Here is a 23860-nt window from a genome sequence, read left to right on the forward strand (position 1 = left end):
ATTAGCACAATATTTCCACAATACAGGGCAAAAAAATTATTCTATACAATAATTTATCTATACAATTCTATAACCAGGGACAGCACGTCCCTGGTTATAGAAACTGAAAATGTGCTGGTGCATGGTCAAGGGATTCCATGAGACTAACAGTAGACTCATCTACCTGCCTAAATACTGACTCTTAAAATAATCAAAGATTTTGGTCAAATACTTTTTTCTTTTTGAATTGCTTTTGTGCATCATATTCCTCTAACATAAAGTGTTTGAGGTTAATTTGTCATATTGATATTTTCCTGTAATGTCACAGTATCACGTAAATGACAACATGGACAAAAGCACACATATAGCACAAGCTTATAGAAAAGCACTGATGCGAATATTAGAAAATGCACAACACTCCTGTATTTTAAATAATAGTACAAATGAATTATATATGCGCAGGCACATGTGCTCAGATCAAAACGTGAATAAACACATAGTGTGCACTACCTTTAAGAGCATATCCTGTGTGAGTTTATTAATAAAAGACCAAGACTAGCAAAGTTCTGTATCTTTTCTAATCAAACTCAATGCAAACCAAAATTATAAAAAGTAATCCATATATTGTATCCAAGCACTAATTCATTTATTTCTTCTGTGCCACTGAGCGCCACCAATGTCCAGAAACTATCAACAACTTGAATGAGCCACACAATAACACTTTGAGGTTCAAGCCATCATCAACTTGTCCTCCAAGCCTGGGAGTTAGGGAACAAGCAAAAATTTGAATCAGACAGTTTTTAGTTTGTTGTTGTTCCTTTGATAACTGACCTTCTACATCCACAAAGCTGTTGACAATCTGTTTACAAGTAAGATTATACCTAGGTTCACATCTACCCCTTAAATGGAATATTTCAAGATGTCTGTGAAGGTTCTCAGTCATTCAGGTCATCGTAGCCAAAGGAGCTTGCAAAGAAATATTTCAAGACCCTATTTTGGGCATATAGAGCTCATACCAGAATAAGGAAATTTATTTGAACTGTAACATCAACTAAAATGGAACCTAACCCCAAGTGGTCAGCCTGTGACCCATTTATGATTAGGGCTGGGGTTGGCTTTTTTTTTTTCATCTAGCATATATTTAATTTATATATATATATTTTAAATTTGGTCTATTCAGCATTTTGCTTAAACAAAACCCAAACCCAGCCCTAAATATTTACAGGTCATTATTTTGCATTTCGTAAATGGGGCTGTATATATGAGAATGTGCCCAGATAGTGTAAGGATATCAGAGACTGTTGTTTTGGGGTTGTCAAAGGATTTTTTACATTATCAAAATAACGCAGGGCTCCTCTCAGGTTTCCTTCTTCAAAAACGAAACTACTAAGATACAGCATTCAACTGGAAAGACTCTACATGTTGTCATAGAAGATTCATTTGTATTTATGTTTTAGTATCCCTTTTGAGCAGACTTTAGCTGAAACAGATGGCACTAGGTATTAAAGTCATTACAAAAAAGCCAAAAAGAGTTGAATGTGGATATGATGCAAACAACAGCTCGTCAGGCAGTGATGGCAGGTTCCATACAGTAAGAGGACACTAATATTTAGGACCAAAGTTCCAGAAGAGTTAAGCTAGATATTTATATTTTTGCTGCTAAGCTTGACTTGTCATATAGCAAACTATAATAGATGTTCATCACAACATTATTCCCAATATTCTGTAAATTTCTAATCTAGGTTTTCTGTTCAAAGTAATCATTACAAAGCTTGATAGATTGTTCAAAAGACTGACAAAGGGCTGTTTAAGGTTCGATTTCCTTAAATGTGAGTACCAAGTAAAGATTATAATGGAGTCAAGACACATAAACAATAAATGGTGGCCACAGTTTCCCATATAAAAACGTGAATCATCAACATTGACACTGCAGTTTGCAAGAAATACGATCTAGTATACTGGTAACATTCCACTGTTTATTACTGGCCTACTGTGTTCAACATTTTTTCCCCTTTTTTGTTTTTATTTTTTATTTTTATTTTTTTTTGTTTTTTTAAGAAAATTTGTCATTAAAAATCTTTCTATAGTATATTTGTTTTCTTAGAAAATATAGAAAAGAGTAATTTACAGCTATATTACACAAATATCCTCTGGCTTTCGTTTTGAAACAAGTATGACACATTTTGTTCTTTTGCAGCACATGGTGTTACAGAGTATGCATCCAAACAACAAACATAAGTCACTACAGTGTAGCAAAATAATAGAAAAAAGAAAAAAATACATAGTCTTCATAGAGAGAAATTAAATACATGCATACATACAATACAGTGCCATGCAAACACAGTCCAGTCTGGGAAGTAAATTGTTTAGGATTTGCATTTCTTTCCCATTTCATTTGCATTTCTGTCAACGTTTCATGCCTTCTTGCTATACATACACACCATGGCTTTTACATAGGACTGCAGCTGCTGCAGCAAGTAGCTTGTATAAAACTCATCATTTCTTAGTAGGGCCTGGTTGATGAAAGTGAAACTACACCAATTTTCAAATAGCAGAAACTTTAAATAATCCATTCATGGTAAAGTAATACAGGCTGAAGTCTCCTTTCCACAATTGTCTATCATTCGTTCACTGATTTACACATTAAGTCATTTTAATAGTGTTTTTGAGAACGAGCCATTCATCACACAGATGTATGCACTCATTTCGCGAACATATGCACATATTTCACACTGACATTTGGTCCAAATGAACATTCTGACCTCCCCACCCCCCAAGCTGCCCGATTATTTTCCCTGTGTGAGTCACTTTCTTGATGGCAGCACAAAGGGATGAAACAGCAGTGTCCCCTCAATGACAGCCCTGTAAGAAGCAGCTCGTCCCCTAAGAAGGTATTGGCCTTTAATCAGCCACATCTGCTCACATATGGGGTGTCTCTATCACATGCCACCAGCTAAGACCTGCCTGCTAGAGGTCAGAGTGTGATTGGTATCTTTGAGGGCAGCTGACCTTGGGTGTGTTTGTTTTGGGGCTGCAACAGAGATCCTTATCGGGCCTTGGCACACGTAGATAATTCTGTTTACCTTCTGGGGGAGACGGGAGCCATTTTTGCACTTCAAAAAGTGAATTTTGAAAAGGGTATTTGCAGAGGACAACTCAAGTTTTTGATGGAATTTTATTTTGAAGGATTAGATCCAAATGCACTGATACTGTATTGACAAGACCAGCTTCAACCCTGCAGGTGGCAGTAATGGTCTTCACCCTGACTTTTACAGTGTTGTTGTCACTTCCCATGCTAACTGTTGCCCGCTATTTTCTGTAACCTTGATGGAATAACTCATTAACAATTTCTTTAACTTGACCTCTGAATAACTCTTGCTTTCCTGATTTCTGTTTTCCTACTTGTGCAACAACAGCTAGATTCCTTTGTCTTCTTTTCACACTGACCTTATACTTTACAGCCAGTGCTATAATTCACATCACAACCTGGGCAACATCAACCAGCAATCCTTTAAATAAGCTCAAATAACTTGTCACTTCATGTAAATGTTCAATCTTGCCAAGACTTTTGTTCTGTACACTGTTTGGCACCACCGCTGTACTGACTCATATTCAGACCTTCCAATTTCAGTAACAGTAAGCTTTTGGGGACAGTTACACACTTTTTTTGGGAACATTTTCTGGTAGGAAGTTCGACGTTTCAAGCCACGGAAACACTCTTTACTTTTGGTTTTGCTGCTTGGGTTCAAAAGCAGTTTAGGATTTAGTTAAGTCATACTCTAAGAATCAGGCTTACTGCCTTCTCAAAGACTCCTGCACGACTGTCACTTATCACTTCCTCTTCATATGCTGCAGCCCACTGCAGTTCCTTCTGCTGTTGCCTAAGACCTGATACAACCTCTGAATTAAAGCAGAAATATTTGCTTCCCGCTTATATAAACCTTGACAGTTCTAATCACACACTGCAATGTGCAAGATAATTCTTCATAATGGACACAGTGTATGCCATCTGCCCAGTTCAGCTGTTCGGTTATTTATAATGATACAGAAAAGCATGCAGTGTGCTTTCAGCCCACTGTTTCTCTCTTTCCACACAATTTGGCTTTGTTTCTTTTCACCTTTATCAAGGTGTGAGGAGTAATGTGTGTGCACAGTCATTGTTTGCACAGTTTTAATTTGTGCACTCTTTATTGCTCTTGCTGCTTTTGCCAACTTGTTTGAATGTCCTTGGCTTAATAGACTGCTATGATCCTCACTCATTTTGAGAAGAGGGCTGCAGGAGACAAACACATAATTACTAATATTTAAATGGAATAACATACTGTGTGTTCAAGATTTACTTACAGATTGAGCAAGCATGTGTTCTGCTAACTAACTTGTTTCTATATACCAAAGAGTTGGAAAAGAGCCTTAGAACCATGACCATGTTGCAGTTTGTGCAAATGAGATACACTGTCCAGACTGAAGGACTACACGACTGACCAGTAGGGCTGCACTCGATTCTGGCCAGCTTAGCTGCTATTGGCTAGGAGTGATGACCTCTCACTCCTCAGGGGAAATGTCATATTCCCCTGCACCTCAAGAGGTACCTCAGCATCCAGCACTACTATTGACTGCTATCCTTACAAACTGTTCAGACGTTTGTCACATGATCCGGATTCTCCCTGACTTCAATGCACTCTATCTCCTCCCTTTCCCTTTCCCTTTCTCTTTCCCGCTCCCTCTCCCTCTCCCGCTCTTTCCGCTTGGCCCGTTTCTTTTTCTTGTGCCTCTTTTTGGACGGCGGGAAGAAGGTCAGGAAGACAGGCAAAATGACAAAGCAGTGCAACACAGTGCAGCCCGCAGTGAGGAGGGAGCACTTGAACAGTGTGTAGGTCAGATTGGAAGGCACAAACACCAGGGGCATGATCCCAATCACAAAGCAAGATGTGTTCTGCAGGATGGCAGCCCCGTGCTCCTCCAGTGCCAACTTGATGCACTGCGTCCTAGTGTGCTCGGTGGCCAGCACAAAAGTGTACAGGTGTGGTGCACAGTGATCCATGGCGAAGTTGAGGGTATAAATAAGGCACAGGATTGAGATGCTGTCCATGCCGACATTCCAGAGAGTCATCAAACCCAAGACACCCAGCTCCACGGATGTAACTGTGAGGATGAGCCAAAAATTTCCCAATGGGTTGATGACCAGGAAGAAAGTGAGGATGAGGATGGTAAGTACGCTGAAGCCTGAGGTCAGAATGGGGGAGATGACAGAGGAGCTATACCGATCCATGAACACAAACGTTGGATTGAAGGCAATGAATTTGATGCTGTTGATCAGCATCAAGGGCCGAAGCTTTTCCAAAAGCTCCACCACCTCCTCACGTTTCTTCTCAGTGGTTCGCGCTACCAAGTACATCCTTGAAGCAATGATGTCATATTCGTCAGTCTCGCTGTTCTTGGAAAATATGATGTCCTCTGTGAAGTGCTGGTACTCTGGGCTACGCAAGAAGGAACCTTTAAGGATGGTGATGAAGTCGTTCTTAGTCGACGCACTCACATTCACTACCCGCAAGTAGTGGAAAAAGTTGTCCATCCAGGAGATCTTGTTGAAACCGTGACTCAAAGTCTTCAAGTGCTCCTGCACTGTGGAGTTCCAGTACTCAATGGGTTCATAAATATAAAATCCAATCACTGGACTGTAGTTACTAAAGTACTTCTGCTGAGTTAGAGCGTACGAAACACTTGGAGAGTTACTCGCCAACAGGTTCACAATATTTGATCCATCACTGATTTGTAAACATCCCATGAATGAGAAAGAAGCATAAATAAGATAGAGAATGACCACAAATGGTTTGACATAGGTGTTGGTAATCCATTCTGTGTAGTGCTCTCGCAGAAAGTGTTGGATGAAGTGATTCTGGTATGGTACACTGTCATGGTGTGTGGACAGGTCGTGGCCATCACTCATCATGGTTTTAAACCATGTGGGCTGGCGGTCCAGGTACTCCACTGAGGGGATTTTACAGCAGAAAACACTGTGGTAGCGGTTCTGCTCAAGCTGTCCAGCAAACACCAGACAGGAGCCATAGAAAGAGAAAACATAGAAGTAGTTGACCAGGATGGCCACACACATGCTCTGGCAGAAGATTTTCACTGACTCGATGTTAGTAAAAGGGCTAGCTCCCATGCCAAACGTTATGATGTAGAGTGAACTGGTCATAGTGTAGCACACCATCACATCGGCAAACGCGTCTGCAACTCGCTCCTTGAAGGGGAGGTTTTCCCTGGTTCTCCTCCAGCCCGCCAGGAGCTCAAACACCCCTTTGGTTCCATGACCTAGAAGCAAGAAAGAGAAATGTGTAAATTCTAATATGTACATGCTACCAAAGCAGGATACGACTACTCTACTTGCATTATATAAAGATTATAAAAGTACCGTTTTTTTTTTTTTTACCTCTGAGCAATGTGGTTAATGGTGTAATTTCTGTGATTAGACCGAATTGAAAAACAACAAATCCACAACACAAGTTAATAAAAATTAACTTGAAGCACTAAAAATATTGCAGAAATAATACATACACAGAAATGATTACATCAGTTTATTTATTTATCTGTGTTTCTATGAAACCTTGACAGCAAGTAAGATTTGTGACAGATTAAGAGCTTTTGAAAGTATTCATTAATATTTTTCATTCAAGTTCTGTTTGATGTGAACCAAAGAACCAAAGAAGAATCCAATCAAGGTGACCTTGAAAATTCTCACAATGTACTGGTACTTCTAGCATGGGACGTGTTTTTTCCCAACAACCACCAATGCAAAATCCAACTTCATTGATAAAAAGATAAACAACAAAAGACAGTTATCGCAATCATTGTTAATTTTTGCACACACAAAAGCTATATATGGAAGCATCTGCTATGGATGTAATGACTTGACAGAATATTCACAAAGCTTTTATTTAAACATTTTCAGACACTAAACTGGGGGTCTAGGATGGAAGGACTTTAAATCTTTAATATCTTTAAATATGCAATGAGGGACTTAGAACTTGGTTATATACACATGCATTGGACAGACGTCTGCAGTTGTCATCATTTTTCTGTATTTCTTCCTTAAACATGTCAGTGTTTGAAAAAGCCAAATAAGAGCAATTAACAATAATCCCTAAACTCAGTATTAAAATAATGTACAGGCGCCATCCTTCGAATAGATGCACCTATGGTATCAATTTGAAAACTCTGTGTTGCCCGCTTTTTCGAAAACCTCAAACTCAATATTTTTCGTAGTACTATTGTATCAATTTCAAAATTCTACATCACCTCATTCTGAAATGACGTAGGATTACATACACAAACTTGGGTGTCCACGCCGCCCTCGTGAAAGAGAGAGACCATGATTATTAGTACACTCTTATTTTTTATTAGTGAGCCAAACTGCTGAGAAGTCTCACCATGACAAACCAGAATAAAAGTTCAAATTCAAATCTGAACATGGTAATGGCTCTTCCATCTCTCTTCATTTATGAGATAGAGTTTTATACCATCCTCTTTACCACGCATCACTAAACAGCATCCACATATGTCTGCAGCAGGCCCATTCATGTGAGTCAAATCTGTGGGATTTTCACCAGTCAAAAATACGGCCATGAATTTACAACCTTCAAAGGCATGAGAAAAGCCACAGTGCAAAACCTCCCACGCTGGAACACCCGCCCACCCACGCACGCTGTTCATTTATTTGTAAGATGCTGGAGCTGGAATGCTACAAGCAAATGTGTTATGAATTTCTGAACACGAGAATCAACTTAGTGTTTTTCCAGCATGAAAATATCTCAGCATACTGCATTTAGCCTATTCGTACATTTCTGTGCCAACATTGGCATTAAAATGTCCCTCTCACATGTAGCAGGTGGATATAGAAGTAAAAAAGACACCCTTGACAGCATTATACATTTTCCCTTGTTTGACACACTGGAAAAATAAAAGTTAATTAACTATAAAGGATTAGTCCTATGTAATGAGTTGGCTAGATGGCTCTTCCTGCTTTTAGTATTATTAAGCCGTACAGCAAGTCAATTAGTTAGTGTCAGCTGGTTTAGAGGTGGAGAGAGAGTGAAAATTTACTCCCTTGGTTTTTACAGCATTAAACTGAGGGAGTCCACATGCGTTACCCCTCACCAGTTACCAAATAGGATGTTAAGTACTGTGTCATTTTCTAGACATGATTGGAAAAGCTCTGGGATTCATTACGGTGACTGATTGCTGGCAGGTGGAAGTGGATAAAAATAATGAGCCCATCTGGTAAAGCATCCCTGGTTAGTAGCAGTACTAACATCGAAAGAGAACATTTCTAACCAAGATATTTTCATGACTGCACAAATTTGCATTTTTGTTTTGAATAATCTTTGCTGGTGGATCATTTTATTTTATCAGAAAAAAAAGCAGAGAACAAAACTGTCATATGAGTAAGAGAGAGAGAGAATATGTAGAACACGGTGTAAGTACCTAACAGTAAATTTACTCTTATTTAAAATCAGGGATCCATATCTTCAGCTTTATTTGACAGATACAGTGAAGAGAGGATAGGAAAGCAGGGGCAGACATGCAGAAAAGGGCCGCGGGTCGGACTACGAACCCAGGTCGGCCACTCTTGGCCACATGGCATGTGGTCGCATGCTCAACGCACTGAGCTGAACTGGTGCCCCAGACCTTCCTTTTAACACTGTGTATATCTAGAATCATCTGTTCAATCTAATGTCAATTCCAATGTACATTAGACAAATATGATTAAACCTTTATTTCCAAATCAGCACAACAAGACAAAATCCATCTACAGTTTACAAGTAAACAACAATAGCATCAACACCAAAAATCTTGGTTTCAGTCCCATATTTTATCTCATGCTAAACCAACATGGTCAAACACCAGCAGCTGTCTGCTTAAAATAACAGTCTAAAAAGCACGTGGTGTTCTGATGTAGTGCACACTGGTAAGACTCTTCAAACAGATCAGATTTAAGAAGCATTAAGACAGTAAGTTTGGCAGTGTTATGATCAAGGCTGCTTTCTAGTAAGAGTATAATTCATTTTATCACTGACAAACACTTGGGAGGCTTCACACCTGTCTCTGTGAAAATGCCTTTGTCTTTGAAAGCTTGTGCCGCTGTGAGAAGAATCCCAATTAGAAGGTAGAAATGATGTAGCAGAGTGCATGGAAAGATCAAAAACAGTGACATGCTCGCTGAGGTAATGGGTGTTCACAGCCATGTCAAACCAAGTCAGACGCTTCATGTGGCGTGAACAGGGATGTAATGGTTTCACCTGAAAACTGTCCAGTCCATTGAAATCGTACGTCTCCAAGAGTATCAATTCTTCTCATGAATGTTCTGATAACAGTTGCACAGCACAAAACTATGATGTCAAACTCATGACATTTGACTTTGAACATCTGGGTCGAATGCAAGCCTTTTATCTACTCTTTTTCTACACTGACTTTATCTCAGAGGTGACAAAACAGTTGCATTGATGAATACCTCCGAAGACCTGCTTTTTTAACACAACGGAAATTGATCAGAATTTATTGAGGAACTCGTAAAACTCCTAGCAGCTACTGGCTTAGTAGAGACTTGTAATGGGTTGAGGCCTTTGAAAAAACGTATTTTTCTGACTCACATTTTCTTCAGCCGTTTACACAGACACCATAATTTCACATTACAAATTTGCAGCATTTATTTTCTCAATTTTCCTGATTTTGCAAGCAAATAAACAAATCTGACCAATCAGACACCCTTCATTTGGCAACAAGTGCACTCATAGCTCAATATTTTACTGAATATACAAAGATATGGAAACAATAAAATAATCCTGTTTTTACCTCAGACACACCACTAAACACTGCTCAGGGTCAATCCTTTCTCTGCCTCTTCAGATGTGGTCCCAACTCTGCCAACAAGAGCTCAAACTGCCCAACTGACATTGTGAAATATCTAAAAGCAGCTGCAGCTCCTTTTTTTTTTCGTACTTTATGTTTTGAGAATATATTTTCGCAAAATACTTCTGATGTGTATATACTTTACACGACAAGTTTTCATTTGAAAAATTCAAAATTTCATGTCATTTTTTCTGCAGTGTGCTCAGTGGGTAAAGGCCTTTAGAGTTAAAGTTGCTTTTTGTTATAGCCACATGCCAGCAAGACTTATTTACAAAGTAGAAGATGCTACATTTCAAATCTGTTTTTTTGCATGCATGTGTCCTGTTGCTTCTTTTGGTTTGTTTCTGAAGGTAAAACTACAATAAGGGGGGGAAACTGTATTTTAATGGTTTTTAATGGTTCTTTAATTGTGAGTCCTCTGTAACTACGACTCGTCACCATGTAAAACCATATTATGCCTCCATTCCCTCAATAAATTCTGTCTATTCTAGAATTTTTCCATTTGCTTTCTCAAAAACATCAGTTTAGAGTTTGGACCTAGGGTTGAGGTCATCACCACTGATGACTTAGACCTCAGAGAGTTAAAAACAAAACAAAACAAAACAAAAAAGTCTTCAGGATCAGTGGGGAAAAAAATAATTAATCTAACTGATTTGCATGAAGCAATATTCACACTATCACTATATTCCCTTTTGCTTCTCTCTTTTTTTGTTTAGGGTTTGGAGGTATAGCTATAGGATTGGGTTAGTCATTACTCATTCCAATTTCATGAACAACAAGCCCATGTCTTCGGACTGTGAGAGAAAATCCAAGATACCATTCAGAAAACTTCCCCAGCCAGCCACTGTTTTCAAACTCCAAACTTTTTTGTGGTTAGAGATTTTCTATGAGCAGGCAGCGGGGGGAATTTATTCAATGAGTGTAGAAGCAGGAGGGAGAATAGCACGTGGCTGGAAGCATGACTGTCACTCAATGCTAATCATCTTTGAAGGAAACTGACAATTCTCTCACTGTCTCGATGGTGAATTATGCAAAATTGAATGTCCAAATTTTAATGTGTGCATCCCTGCTAATACAAATGGATGACAAAGACTGATTGGTGAGAGGTAACACATCAGCAGAGGAACAGAGGGTCCGGTTGCATTACTGTGATGTCCTCTACACCAGCAGTCCCCAACCTTTTTTGCACCATGGACCGGTTTAACGTCAGACAATATTTTCAGGGACTGGCCTTTAACGTGTCGCGGATAAATACAACAAAATAAAATGATACAACCAAGACAAAACTTTATTTTGTAAATATAATAATAAACATGAATTCACTCTGTAATTGTGTAACTTTATTAGCAGCGTCCTCCCAAAATGCGCCAACAACATTGAGAGTAACATCCTCCTCTCTGCCCCTTAATGCCTGCTGGTCGCTATTGTAACGCGTAAATATTTCTTTCAAAATAAGACACACAACTATAACACGGGAAAAGACCCAGGGAAACCGAGTTAATGATAAAAACCCTGAAAACCATAAAATTCACAGCTCCGGGCCATCAACTCTGACGGCCCGGTACCAAACGACTCACGGACCGGTATCGGTCCATGTCCCGGGGGTGGGGGACCACTGCTCTACACAATAACACTGTGACTCCCATCTTTTTAGAGCTATGACTGCAAGTCTGCAGAAAAGACCACACTCTCATTTGCTGTTTGCTCTCGCCATCCTCACCCACACACAAACACACCTACACACAGACGCACTACAGAACAAGCACGCCAAATAGAAATGGCAAATAAAGTGACTCTGGCTTTTTTCATCTTCCTCTTTGCTCAAAGGCTGCAGGTGGTTTAACATACATTTGGTAACTACAGTGAGGAACTTCAGTACTTGGTTCTTGTGCAGTATCTGAACAGCTAAGTATACTGACTGAAGGTGGAGAATAACAGCTTCTTAGAACCAATTTCAACCAGCAAAGGCAATTAACTTTTGGAGTTCGAAATGATTATAGGTGGTAACTCTAACCCCAACTGTTCCCTATACAACCCTATATTATGAAATAGAGCATAATGGACGTCTTTGGAAAAAAATTTGAATTTTTTTTTTGTCAGTTAGCACAGCAGTCCCCAACCTTTTTTGCGCCACGGACCGGTTTATGCTCGACAATATTTTCACGGACCGGCCTTTAAGGTGTCGCGGATAAATACAACAAAATAAAACTAGTACCGGTACCGAAAAAAAGAAGATTTATTCATAACACATGTGAAAAGACCCAGGAAAACCGAGTTAACAATAAAAACAATAACAAAATAACGCTGAAAACCAATAAAAACCCTGAAAACTATACATTTCACACATGAGCCTCAACTCTCGCAGCCCGGTACCAAACGACTCACGGACCGGTACCGGTCCGAGGCCCAGGGGTTGGGGACCGCTGAGTTAGCATGATTATTTTCCTGTTCCTAATTGGAACAACTTGGAGAAACAGTGTATCAAAATCTAAATTTAAATATTTGGATTGCCTGGGGTTAGAGTTAAGGAAGGGATGGTCACTGATGACAACTTAGACCTTTGGGATAGTGGGGTTACCAAGGAGGTTAATCCTAGATCCCTTGTTAGTTTATATCTACCTAGATGCATTTTTTTATGGGGAACAGACAGCAACAAGAAGCACTCATAAAGGCACCCCACTCAGGCAGTTTTAAAGGAATAGTATTGTGTTTTGTATATATTCATTTTGTTTTCTTAGATTTCAAATATGACATGATGTGTGGACGCAAACTATAATCTAATATTTAGAATCCTCCATATACCAATATAATTTCCTAAATGGCAGCAGAATTTTAATCATAGTTTTTAAAATAGCACATTTTATGAAAATGTGACCTTATGTGACCTTAAAGAAAAGGTCAGCAGTTTAAACTAATGTCCATCCATCTATCTATTCTCTTCCGCTTAACCTTATCAGGGTCGTGGGAGGGCCAGAACCTATCCCAGCTACCACAGGGCAAAAGGCATGGTACATCCTGGACAGATCACCAGTCCATCGCAGGGCTAACACGGCCAACCATTCCACATTTATCATTCCCTATTAGTCTATATGATGTCAATACAAACACTGGTGGTAAGTTTCCTCTATATAGTATTGTCACTTTGACCTTCAGATCAACCTGTTGACCTTGAAGGAGAGGTCAAGAGTGAAATCACATTTTAATTCTTCACACAATACTTTCTATATGATCACAGTACACACCAAACTTGTAAGAATCACAGTTTCTAAGTTATAAGGCTTTATGTTGATTCTATAAAAATAATTAAGTTGACCTTGAAGATCTTAGTGGATATAAACCAAAATTTAATGAATGATTAAAATACTACAGTCCACACTCCTATAAAGTGTTATCATAATTCATTGTGTTCATAGACAGAAAACACGACATGCATACACGAACGCAAATCCTACAAAAAACATAATTCCCTTGGCTGGCATAACTCAAGGTGGGTGTGTATTTGTCCTCAGTCATTGCACAGATGTACTGGTGTGCAGTACCTGCAATATTTTCTAATGTCTAGTCTGGGTGCTCTATTTAAAAGAGAAGCATGTAATATTGTAGATTTTTGATTCTGAGCACTAGTGTGACATTCAGGTCACTAAAGCATTACAGTCTTCTTTTGTTTCAATTAAGGCAAATCACGAAAATCAGGTCATAATCTTATTTTTTGTAGAACCAAAAGAGGTCAGGCAAGCTTTTATCTGCTGTAAGCTGGTACTTACACTCATGACCTTCCTGTCTCTAGCACTGGCTGTTTCGTTCGGGCCGGTTTCTGGTCACAATTACTAATTTGTGATGTGATCATCTTTAATCATTTGTTTTGACAACACTGATCAACTTTTGCACTGAGACAGCAGCTTCAACACATCTATACACCCTCTGAACACTTGCATGTACTCACCTTTTACCTTTCTGTCTAATGTGGTACAGCCTGTGCTGCCTGCCAACCACTTGACTAACCACCAGTTAGTCAGGAATCAGAGAGGGATAAAGAGAGGGCAACAGATGAGAAGCTGTAGCTCAGAATAAAAGGATGAAGAGGCGAGTGGTGTTGTATCTCAAGCCTCTCCCAGTCTCCAGGTACAATCCTTAATGGATTGTAAGAGGGCAGTTTGTCACCAGCTGTCCAGCAGGCTATTTTCTGCTGAGAAGGGAGGTGGAAGGGTAAAAAATAACAGTCCTATTGTCCCACAGTCTGACCATTGGTCTCCTATAATGAAGGTCTCGGCTGCATTTGCCCTCTCCTCCTCTGGCCCATACCAAAAAGCTACCGAGTAATTACACTAAATTACTGCTCTAAAACTTCTGGGGCACACACACTTCCAAAACACATCCATCACATACTGAGAGAGCATGCCAGCTGCTCCCGCCCACCGTGGATTCTCCTAATCAGGATGACTGTTAAACGTACTGGCTTATCACGCAGGTGGAGATGACAGAGGAGCCAATATCACAATGAGGAGGTCTCAGAACAGAAAAGTGACCCAAACTCAATAAAAACGGATGAGCGGAATGAAAGTGAGGACGAACACTGGGGAACCCAGGGGCAATCTTCACATCCAAATCAATATCTAGGTGATGACAATACCAATAAACACCACTTTGCTTTTTTTTGCAAGCAACAGGTAAATTTCTCCCAAGTTTAACCTCTATAGTACCTGCTTGGCTAATTGCAACTGGTTGCCCATGCTGTGTTTTACTTAGATGTGAGCTCAACCCTGTTCAAATGATAAAAGTGAAAATATTCCTGGAGCGTTCTGCAAATCTTTGATGTGGTCAAAAAAAAAATCCTGTAAATGCTTATTGTTGGGTGGCATCTTAGGGCTTTAAGAACAACAAAACCAAAAACACTCGAGATAGGTACACGCAGTGAACTGTTATGATGTGGGAATGCTGGACTGCATCTGCCGGGGATGCAATAAGGAGACACGAATAACACTTTTGGATTGGCTACTTTCAAACCTCCCGCCCCCAAATACACATGTATTTCACCACCCTGAGCCACGTTTTCCTCTAAAAAAAAAAGAAGAAGCAGTTTCTGTGAAATTGCGAAAGTTTTCCTGAACAATTATTTGGTTTCAAATGCAAGCCAGTCGCATTTGATTCCATCCACTCATTTTTTTCCCCACTTATCCAGTTCACGGTCAGTAGGATGCTGTAACCTAGTGTTTCCCAACCACTGTGCCGCGGCACCCCAATGATCAGCTGTGCCGTGGAAGATTATCTGGTTCCACCTGATTAGTACTCTAAGCTATCAACGTGAGTAATGAGCAGAACAATTACATTCTTTTCCACTAGAGGGAAGTACAACTACCTGCTCTAATTAAATGGGTTGCCAACTGGCAGTAAAACAGAAGAAGACAAAGAAGAATTTACATAATAGTCATGCTGTGAGACGAGGCAGCACGTAATAGCAATAGATAAATATCTGAAAAGAACAAGCATTCAGTGTGATTTGCGTCCCGGAGAAAATTCCGACCCAGATAAAGGCCCTAGCATGAGTAGTGGTGAGAAGAAAGCTAAAAAGGTATACTGGGGACAAACCGAACCAACCTACAGTGGGGCAAAAAAGTATTTAGTCAGCCACCGATTGTGCAAGTTCCCCCACTTAAAATGATGACAGAGGTCAGTAATTTGCACCAGAGGTACACTTCAACTGTGAGAGACAGAATGTGAAAAAAAAAAAATCCATGAATTCACATGGTAGGATTTGTAAAGAATTTATTCGTAAATCAGGGTGGAAAATAAGTATTTGGTCAATAACAAAAATACAACTCAATACTTTGTAACATAACCTTTGTTGGCAATAACAGAGGTCAAACGTTTACTATAGGTCTTTACCAGGTTTGCACACACAGTAGCTGGTATTTTGGCCCATTCCTCCATGCAGATCTTCTCAAGAGCAGTGATGTTTTGGGGCTGTCGCCGAGCAACACGGACTTTCAACTCCCGCCACAGATTTTCTATGGGGTTGAGGTCTGGAGACTGGCTAGGCCACTCCAGGACTTTCAAATGCTTCTTACGGAGCCACTCCTTTGTTGCCCGGGCGGTGTGTTTTGGATCATTGTCATGTTGGAAGACCCAGCCTCGTTTCATCTTCAAAGTTCTCACTGATGGAAGGAGGTTTTGGCTCAAAATCTCACGATACTTGGCCCCATTCATTCTGTCCTTAACGAGGATCAGTCGTCCTGTCCCCTTGGCAGAAAAACAGCCCCGTAGCATGATGTTTCCACCCCCATGCTTCACAGTAGGTATGGTGTTCTTGGGATGCAACTCAGTATTCTTCTTCCTCCAAACACGACGAGTTGAGTTTATACCAAAAAGTTCTACTTTGGTTTCATCTGACCACATGACATTCTCCCAATCCTCTGCTGTATCATCCATGTGCTCTCTGGCAAACTTCAGACGGGCCTGGACATGCACTGGCTTCAGCAGCGGAACACGTCTGGCACTGCGGGATTTGATTCCCTGCCGTTGTAGTGTGTTACTGATGGTGACCTTTGTTACTTTGGTCCCAGCTCTCTGCAGGTCATTCACCAGGTCCCCCCGTGTGGTTCTGGGATCTTTGCTCACCGTTCTCATGATCATTTTGACCCCACGGGATGAGATCTTGTGTGGAGCCCCAGATCGAGGGAGATTATCAGTGGTCTTGTATGTCTTCCATTTTCTGATGATTGCTCCCACAGTTGATTTTTTCACACCAAGCTGCTTGCCTATTGTAGATTCACTCTTCCCAGTCTGGTGCAGGTCTACAATTCTTTTCCTGGTGTCCTTCGAAAGCTCTTTGGTCTTGGCCATGGCGGAGTTTGGAGTCTGACTGGTTGAGGCTGTGGACAGGTGTCTTTTATACAGATGATGAGGTCAAACAGGTGCCATTCATACAGGTAACGAGTGGGGGACAGAAAAGCTTCTTACAGAGGACGTTACAGGTCTGTGAGAGCCAGGGATTTTCCTTGTTTGAGGTGACCAAATACTTATTTTCCACCCTGATTTACGAATAAATTCTTTACAAATCCTACCATGTGAATTCATGGATTTTTTTTTCACATTCTGTCTCTCACAGTTGAAGTGTACCTCTGGTGCAAATTACTGACCTCTGTCATCATTTTAAGTGGGGGAACTTGCACAATCGGTGGCTGACTAAATACTTTTTTGCCCCACTGTATGCCTGGTGCGCAGGGGAAAATTATCAATATGCTTTCTGTGACATTTTTGTTTGGTGGTATGCCATGTAATTTTTCAAATGTGAAAATCAGTGCTCCAAAAGTTTGGCAAACAGTGCTATAACGTATCCCAGCACTTATCAAGGTGAGATGCAGGGTACATTGTATGTGGTTTTTCTTATATTTGTACCTATATTTCCAATCCTGTAGTGTATAATTGGGACAGAACATTACCATCTTTATTCAACTCTCTTTTTGTGTGACTGTGAATAGTGAGGACAGTTGGGGGTTGAGAGCCATGTTTAAAGATACAAGTCAATAAGCAGGTGTGTTTAAAGGTAGGGGGTAATCCATTTTTAATGCAATATTCGGCAGGAAGTGGAGTCTCAAAAGGACCCCGCATAACTGTTCTAAATATAGCATCAAAGAGCCGTAAGATTGTTGATCTATTAAAAATGCACAGAGGGAAAAAAGTCAAATTTTTTCACATCAAAGATGAGTGAGTGATAGGATTTGTTTTCTCTTATGTTATTTTAGGAATGGTACTCAAACATGGGTGTTTCTGACAAATAATCACTTCAGACATTTTCAGAAACATTAAAGCACTTTCTTCAATTTATGAATCCCAAAAGTTCATTTTCACTTCGCCAGATTAACAATTCAGCACAACACCAACAAAAACATACACTCGCTGTGATTACATCACAAACCTTTCTGAAAGAGTCAACGTGAAGCAAAATTCAAAGGATTTCTTCTTGCAAGCAGTGTTACATCACTCAGACTGGTTATAATGATATACAGTCACCTCGTTAAATTTTTTAGAATCTAATAACAATCCAACAGCACAGTCGTCTTCTTAGGAAAACATGCTGACATCAGGTAAGTGGTGATCAATCTAGGGTTAGGGCTTTACAGAATTTTTACCTGGTGTAACACTGAAATGACAACGACTTCCAACCCTGGATAAGACCTTTTTTTTTTTACCCGACTGTATTTATTTTCATGCAAACACAACATAAAAGAAATGGTCAGATGCAGATATTCATGCACATAGATGCAAGGAGCTCACTCACACACAGTGAAGTGCCTATTCTCATTGGCTTCAACAAATACAGGCTGTCAAACACATATACATATAAAATATACATGCACAGATACATTTTGCAGCAGTCAAGCAGCAGGAACACACTGAGAAGGAGTTGGCTTTGAAAATGCAAAAGACCAAATTTGCCATTTCACACCTCAGGGCAGCTCAGGAGGATGTGTTTAAAGCAGTGCCATACTCCTACTCAGATTCCAGGACAATGATTGTCCTGAACTGTAGTAATGTAGCTATTTAAACACTCAGTGTATACCCCCTTAATTTCTACATAACAGGAAAACGAGGTAAGAAACTATGTAAACTTTCTCATGTTGGGACCCTAAAAAAAACTTACTATGTACAATAATGGATTTCTATAAATTTGACATCAGATGAAAACTTTGGTTGTAAGATTTGGATAATTATTTGTTAAAAGCTAGAAATTTTAAATGAGAATAAGAAAGAAAAGTATTTCTTTGTACCCCCCCTTTCCCTGTTAATGCTCTACCTGGCCCCATGACAAAACTTTGCTAGACCCGCCCCTGCACAGTTACCAGCTGTCAGCTACATAAAAAAGGATGGTGTAAGTTGTCTCTCAGAAACAGTTCATAACTTTCCTTCAACTAATTCATGTCACCTAAAAGGTAAACCTGTTTCTCCAACACCTGTTCAGCTCTGGTGATTCAGTAAGGACATCTCCTGGTTTCATCTTCATGTTTCCCTCTCACCACATATCCAAACCGATATCATGACCAGCAGCTTTTACGGCTGTGGCTCCAACAAACATCAGCTGATACTAGAAAGTAATATTAAATAAATGCTAACAACAGCTTATCAAGTTTAAAGGTGCTTCTGCTGTTTAACGCGACCACCGCTAGTTTCCTCTTTCTGGCGCAAAGCGGGAGATAAACAAGCAAGAGAGACGGGACTTGCGGCAGAAACGCCAATCAGCTGATCATTGATCAGTTTCATGATTGAAGTAGCAGCAGGAGAGGGAGGGGGGAGAATGAGAGAAGAAGAGGCAGCTGACAGCGTAAAGACACAGAATAACTCCAGCTTTTTGTCTTTTTTTTTTTGTAGCTGAAGTATGGGACAAATTGCGTTTATTTTCAGCTCAATACCAAACGCATAATATTAACTCTGAATACCAGAGGATTTCGTTTTTTATGGGACGGTAGGCAACTCTACTAACCATATGAATAAAATAAAGTTCACTATCAGTAACATCATAGCACCCACCCAGCTGTATAGAAACTCCGTCATGCTAGCTAGTACACAGTACGAGTTATTGTAACTGACTGTAAAAAGTTAGCACAACAAAAATAAACTACACCTAAACTTGGTTTATATCTGACCCAGATAGACTGCAGGTCATAACTTCTTACCTGAAGCTCATTTCACCTGACAGTCGGACCGGCGGCCGCCTTGGGTCTCTCCACCTCCGCCTCCCCTTTCCCCCATCCACCTGCTGGCCTCCACCACTTGCTAATTTTACTGAATCTGTGAAAGCTCCACCATAGCCACTAACAAACAATTGAGTTATTTTTACACGTCTGCCAGCATCTGTCCAATCCGCCACCTTTCACTGTTTACACGGTTACGAAAAAAAGACAACAACAACAAAACATCGGCCCATTTAAAATGAAAAATTACCATCAGCCCACCGGGCAAAAGCCCGGTATGCCCAATGGCCAGTCCAGCTATGGGAGGGACTGCAATAAAAATTAGTTTTAGTAAAATATACAACTTTCAGTGCCTTTGAAGATTCTCAGTAAGATACTAACATGCAAAATAGGTTAACTTGTTGTGGCAAATTCACTGAGGCCAGGAAAATGGACCAGACATCAATTATAGAAACAATAGTCTTTATATGAGACTTCAAAAAAGGGGTGTACAACACAAAAAAACTGACCGACATCAAAGCAAGATTTATAACGGCTTCCTACAAGATTTTTTCCCCCTAGGTAAACATGAGTACCCTCCATCTCTACTGAAAGGGATTTGGGGGAATGCAGTCTTCTAAAGGTAATATGTATTAAATGCTTAAATGCAGGAAATTAAATCCATAATGAACAGCTCTCGATAAATCAGTGACAATAAATCTAAATAAATAACCCCAAAAATGCTGTTATCAAATCAAATCGACAACATAACTTCTGACATATAGACAATTAACAGCATTGGCTATATAAATGTAAAATTGTTTATTACACATTTTCATCCAAATTTGAATTTGTGCTTTTATTAAAGAATAAAGATTGTTATACCAATAGTGACATAGTGAAGTTGACTGTTTTTCTCTATTATCTAAAAAAAAAATAAAAAATCAGTTCTTCATGTGATTAATTTGTAATAATTTTGATTACGATCTGATTCAAAACTTATTCAATCTGTGTTGTAAGTCTTAGCATCTTTGCCTTACAGTCAGGTACAGAAGTGTGTAGATAGTTAATGTTATTTTTGACTCTGTACACCAGATGATTAATAGTAACTGAACAATTTATAAACAAACTGTTTCAATGCTAGGTGAGACCCAGTTATTCCAGAAAACACATCTGGAGATGATTCCAGCTGTTGAGCTTGTATTTGTTAGTTCATTGAAACTCTCAATATGATGTCCAAAAAGATCTTGAGACAAATAAAGGAGGTCATGATTAATCATTATTGAAAAAAAACAGACCTACCAGAGAGTTAATGAAAACTTCAGGAGTAGCTAACTCACTACCCATCTGGTAAATTCTTGAAAGGATATAACGTAAAAGCCAGCTCAGCAAATGCAAAAGGCCTGAAAGACTACAGATAACAACTAGGTGGTCTCATAAATCCTTATTTGTTTAAGAAAACCATCACATCTACAAGTAAAGAACATTTTGGATGATCAAGGTGTGTTTTTTTGAAAGTCTACAATCGAGACATGCCTTTATGACCATAAATACTGAAGGTTTACAAAAAGGTGCAAACCACTGGTTACACTCAAAAAAATAAATTGATTGAAAAATGCTTCAAAGTGGAAATTGGCAATGATCCAAAACACCACGACAAAAGCAATCCAAAAGTTTCTGAAGGCATATAAAGGCAGCCACTAGTTACTTTGTCCAGTTACTATTTAGCTTCTGAAAGTGTGCAGCTATGTACACAAATGGCTGAAATTCCTAAACAGTTCATGTGATGCATTTAATACAATACTCTTGTTAAATCCCTAAATTAAAGCTGAAAATATGTGCTTCACTTTGATTTAAAATTCACTGTGCTGGATGCAACATTTAGGAAATAGAAAAACTCCATAACACTTATAGAGCTGTCTGTATGTGTAAAGAAGAGTCTTTTAATAAGAACTTATTTCCTACATATACAAAGGTGTTTAAATAGAATATGCATATAAATCCATGTACAGAGCAGAGATGATAAAATCTGAGACATTAGTTGACTAAATGTACAAAGTTCAAGTAGCTGTTCAAGCAACACAAAACCTTTTTTCATGAATAGTTTAATCCCCCATAGATATCAACAGTTAACCATATCACACACTATTCGAGCCCTTTAATTCAACTGTTTGGTGTATTTGGTTTATCTTTCACATCAAACAAGAGGATGTCTTAAAGCCTCCATGAAAATGTTGACACCTTATTGCATTTCGTAGACTTTGTCTTTGAGAATACTTAAAATATCATTGTTTAGGTTTAACATTGTTTAACTAATCATAAAAATAATCAAGATAAATGTATATAATTTACTTAATAGACATATAACTTACATAAATTGTTTGCCTTTGTTTGACCTTGAAGACGGCCTAGTAATTTCAAACACAATTGATTTCCTTCATAGAAACAGAAACATTAATTCTTATGATACATTTGTATATGAACACACTTTTGCATTCCCTCCTACAGATTCTTCAAACAAGGCACATGATAACTTAAGAACCTGAAGCAAGTCTGATACAGCTTCTGCCTGCAGTAGAAGCTTCAGATTCCCTTAATCCCTGTCACACTCATAAATAATGAATTACATGGCTGGCCAATTAGTGGTAGGTAATATGATAAACTTGGAGGAATAGGAGGACGACATTAAAGATAGCTCCAGTTGTCATAATCTGCTGTGTGGCAGGCAAGTTAGGACCCAAACACAGGATTCCAAGAGCACAGAGGTAAGCTCATAAACAGCTTTATTGCTGGGCTCTCCCAAAAGCTCAAAACACAAAAACCCAGGTTCAACTCAAACCGGAAACTAACTTGCCTTAAGAAACACAAACTCACAGAGCACACAGCTCTCTGGCTGAGGACCAGCACCAGATGGAAGGAGGCACAAACCACATACACAAGAGGGAATCAGGGGAGAGAGAGGCAACGCATGAGGAACACGGCTGGACATAATTTAACTGATGAGACAGGGGAAGCTAAACTGAACAAGATACACACAGTACCAGAGACTGTCAGAGTAAAGCAGGAAAGCCCACACACTGAGAAACAAACTAAGACACAGGGGCTTGACATTGGAACCAGGAAGAAACAGGCATGAAGACAGAATGCAGAGAACAGACAGACACACAAACAAGACCAGCAACACAACCGGGTGGACTATACATAGCTTTCTATGTACAGAAAGATGGTAATACTCTGAGAAACCAGGGATAACGGACATAAACAGAAGACTGAAGCTCAACCCCAAACCTCAGAAAATAACATATTAAGGAACCAGAAATCATCATCCTACACTAAAATAAAATAAGTCCAGAACCAAAACTCAAAATCATGGGTCACCAACCCCAGACCATGTCACCGATCCAGGTAGGAGTTCACATTCCTCATCACATTTTGCTGCACGCTGGTAAATCAATAGATGAAACTATCTTTTATGCACAACTCTGAATCTGTTTGAAGAGCACGCACGTTTATAAAAGGATATTCCACATGCACATATCACTTCCATGTCACAGCTGACATGATTATGTATCTGTGCCATCTCGTATCTCTCTCACCTGCTTCCCTGATTTTCTTGACCAGGTGTATTCATGGCAATGGTGAGTAATGAGTGCTAAATACACAAGTGCTGTTTGTGTGTTTCTAGGTCTGCTATTTCCTAAATGACATTACCCTGACAGTGATGTGAAGATCAATACTATTTGACGTCAAAAGGAGCAGCTGCACCATAACATCTCTCTTTAAATCTGCACAAACACGCTGTTACACATATTCAGCTCCCTTTCACCATTCAGACCCCTGGAAATCTGTTCCAACCGAATGTTAACTTACTTACAACAAATGTCTCTGAAAACATCTCAAACTGTTTTGCATAGTGACAGAATTTACAAAATTCAACATGTTGCAGAACTTGTCATTTTATTTAAGAAGAAAAACTGCTTGATATATTGTTTTTTTCTTTTTTCGTGTGTCTTGTCCATAACCTATTTCACAGTTGGCCTGTTTTGTGTATACAAAGCATTTTTTCAAAGAAGCCGAGTAGATATGATGTATTGTATGGAGAGGGAGAAACGCTGCAGTCACGAACTGTATTATTCTTTTTGCTGTCTACTTCAACTTAACACTCACTGCTACCATTGCAGTCAGTTTTAGCTGCAGGAAACATGGAGGCTTCTTACACTGTAAATGCAGTAAGGTGTAAAATTTCACACAGCCAATTAGAGGCACACCAAGAGGCTCGTGGTTCTGAATACTGAGAGATGATG

At 39.4% G+C, this 23860-nt stretch overlaps 1 protein-coding gene and 1 long non-coding RNA gene across 2 annotated transcripts in view; one reads left to right on the forward strand and one right to left on the reverse strand.

Moving 5' to 3' along the window:
* LOC146502758 (uncharacterized) overlaps positions 1-23860 on the forward strand; it is a 453186-nt gene that overhangs the window by 372360 nt on the left and 56966 nt on the right. The window lies entirely within an intron of this gene.
* Positions 2786-23860, reverse strand: part of ptchd4 (patched domain containing 4) — a 64865-nt gene continuing 43790 nt past the window's right edge. Inside the window, exon 3 of the mRNA XM_085132979.1 lies at positions 2786-6294. Within this exon, the coding sequence (XP_084989105.1) occupies positions 4613-6294 (1682 nt within the window). The 3' untranslated portion in view covers positions 2786-4612. The remainder of the gene's footprint in view (positions 6295-23860) is intronic.

This window comes from Neolamprologus multifasciatus, chromosome 15, assembly GCF_963576455.1.
Source record: "Neolamprologus multifasciatus chromosome 15, fNeoMul1.2, whole genome shotgun sequence".
Taxonomy (NCBI): Eukaryota; Metazoa; Chordata; class Actinopteri; order Cichliformes; family Cichlidae; genus Neolamprologus; species Neolamprologus multifasciatus.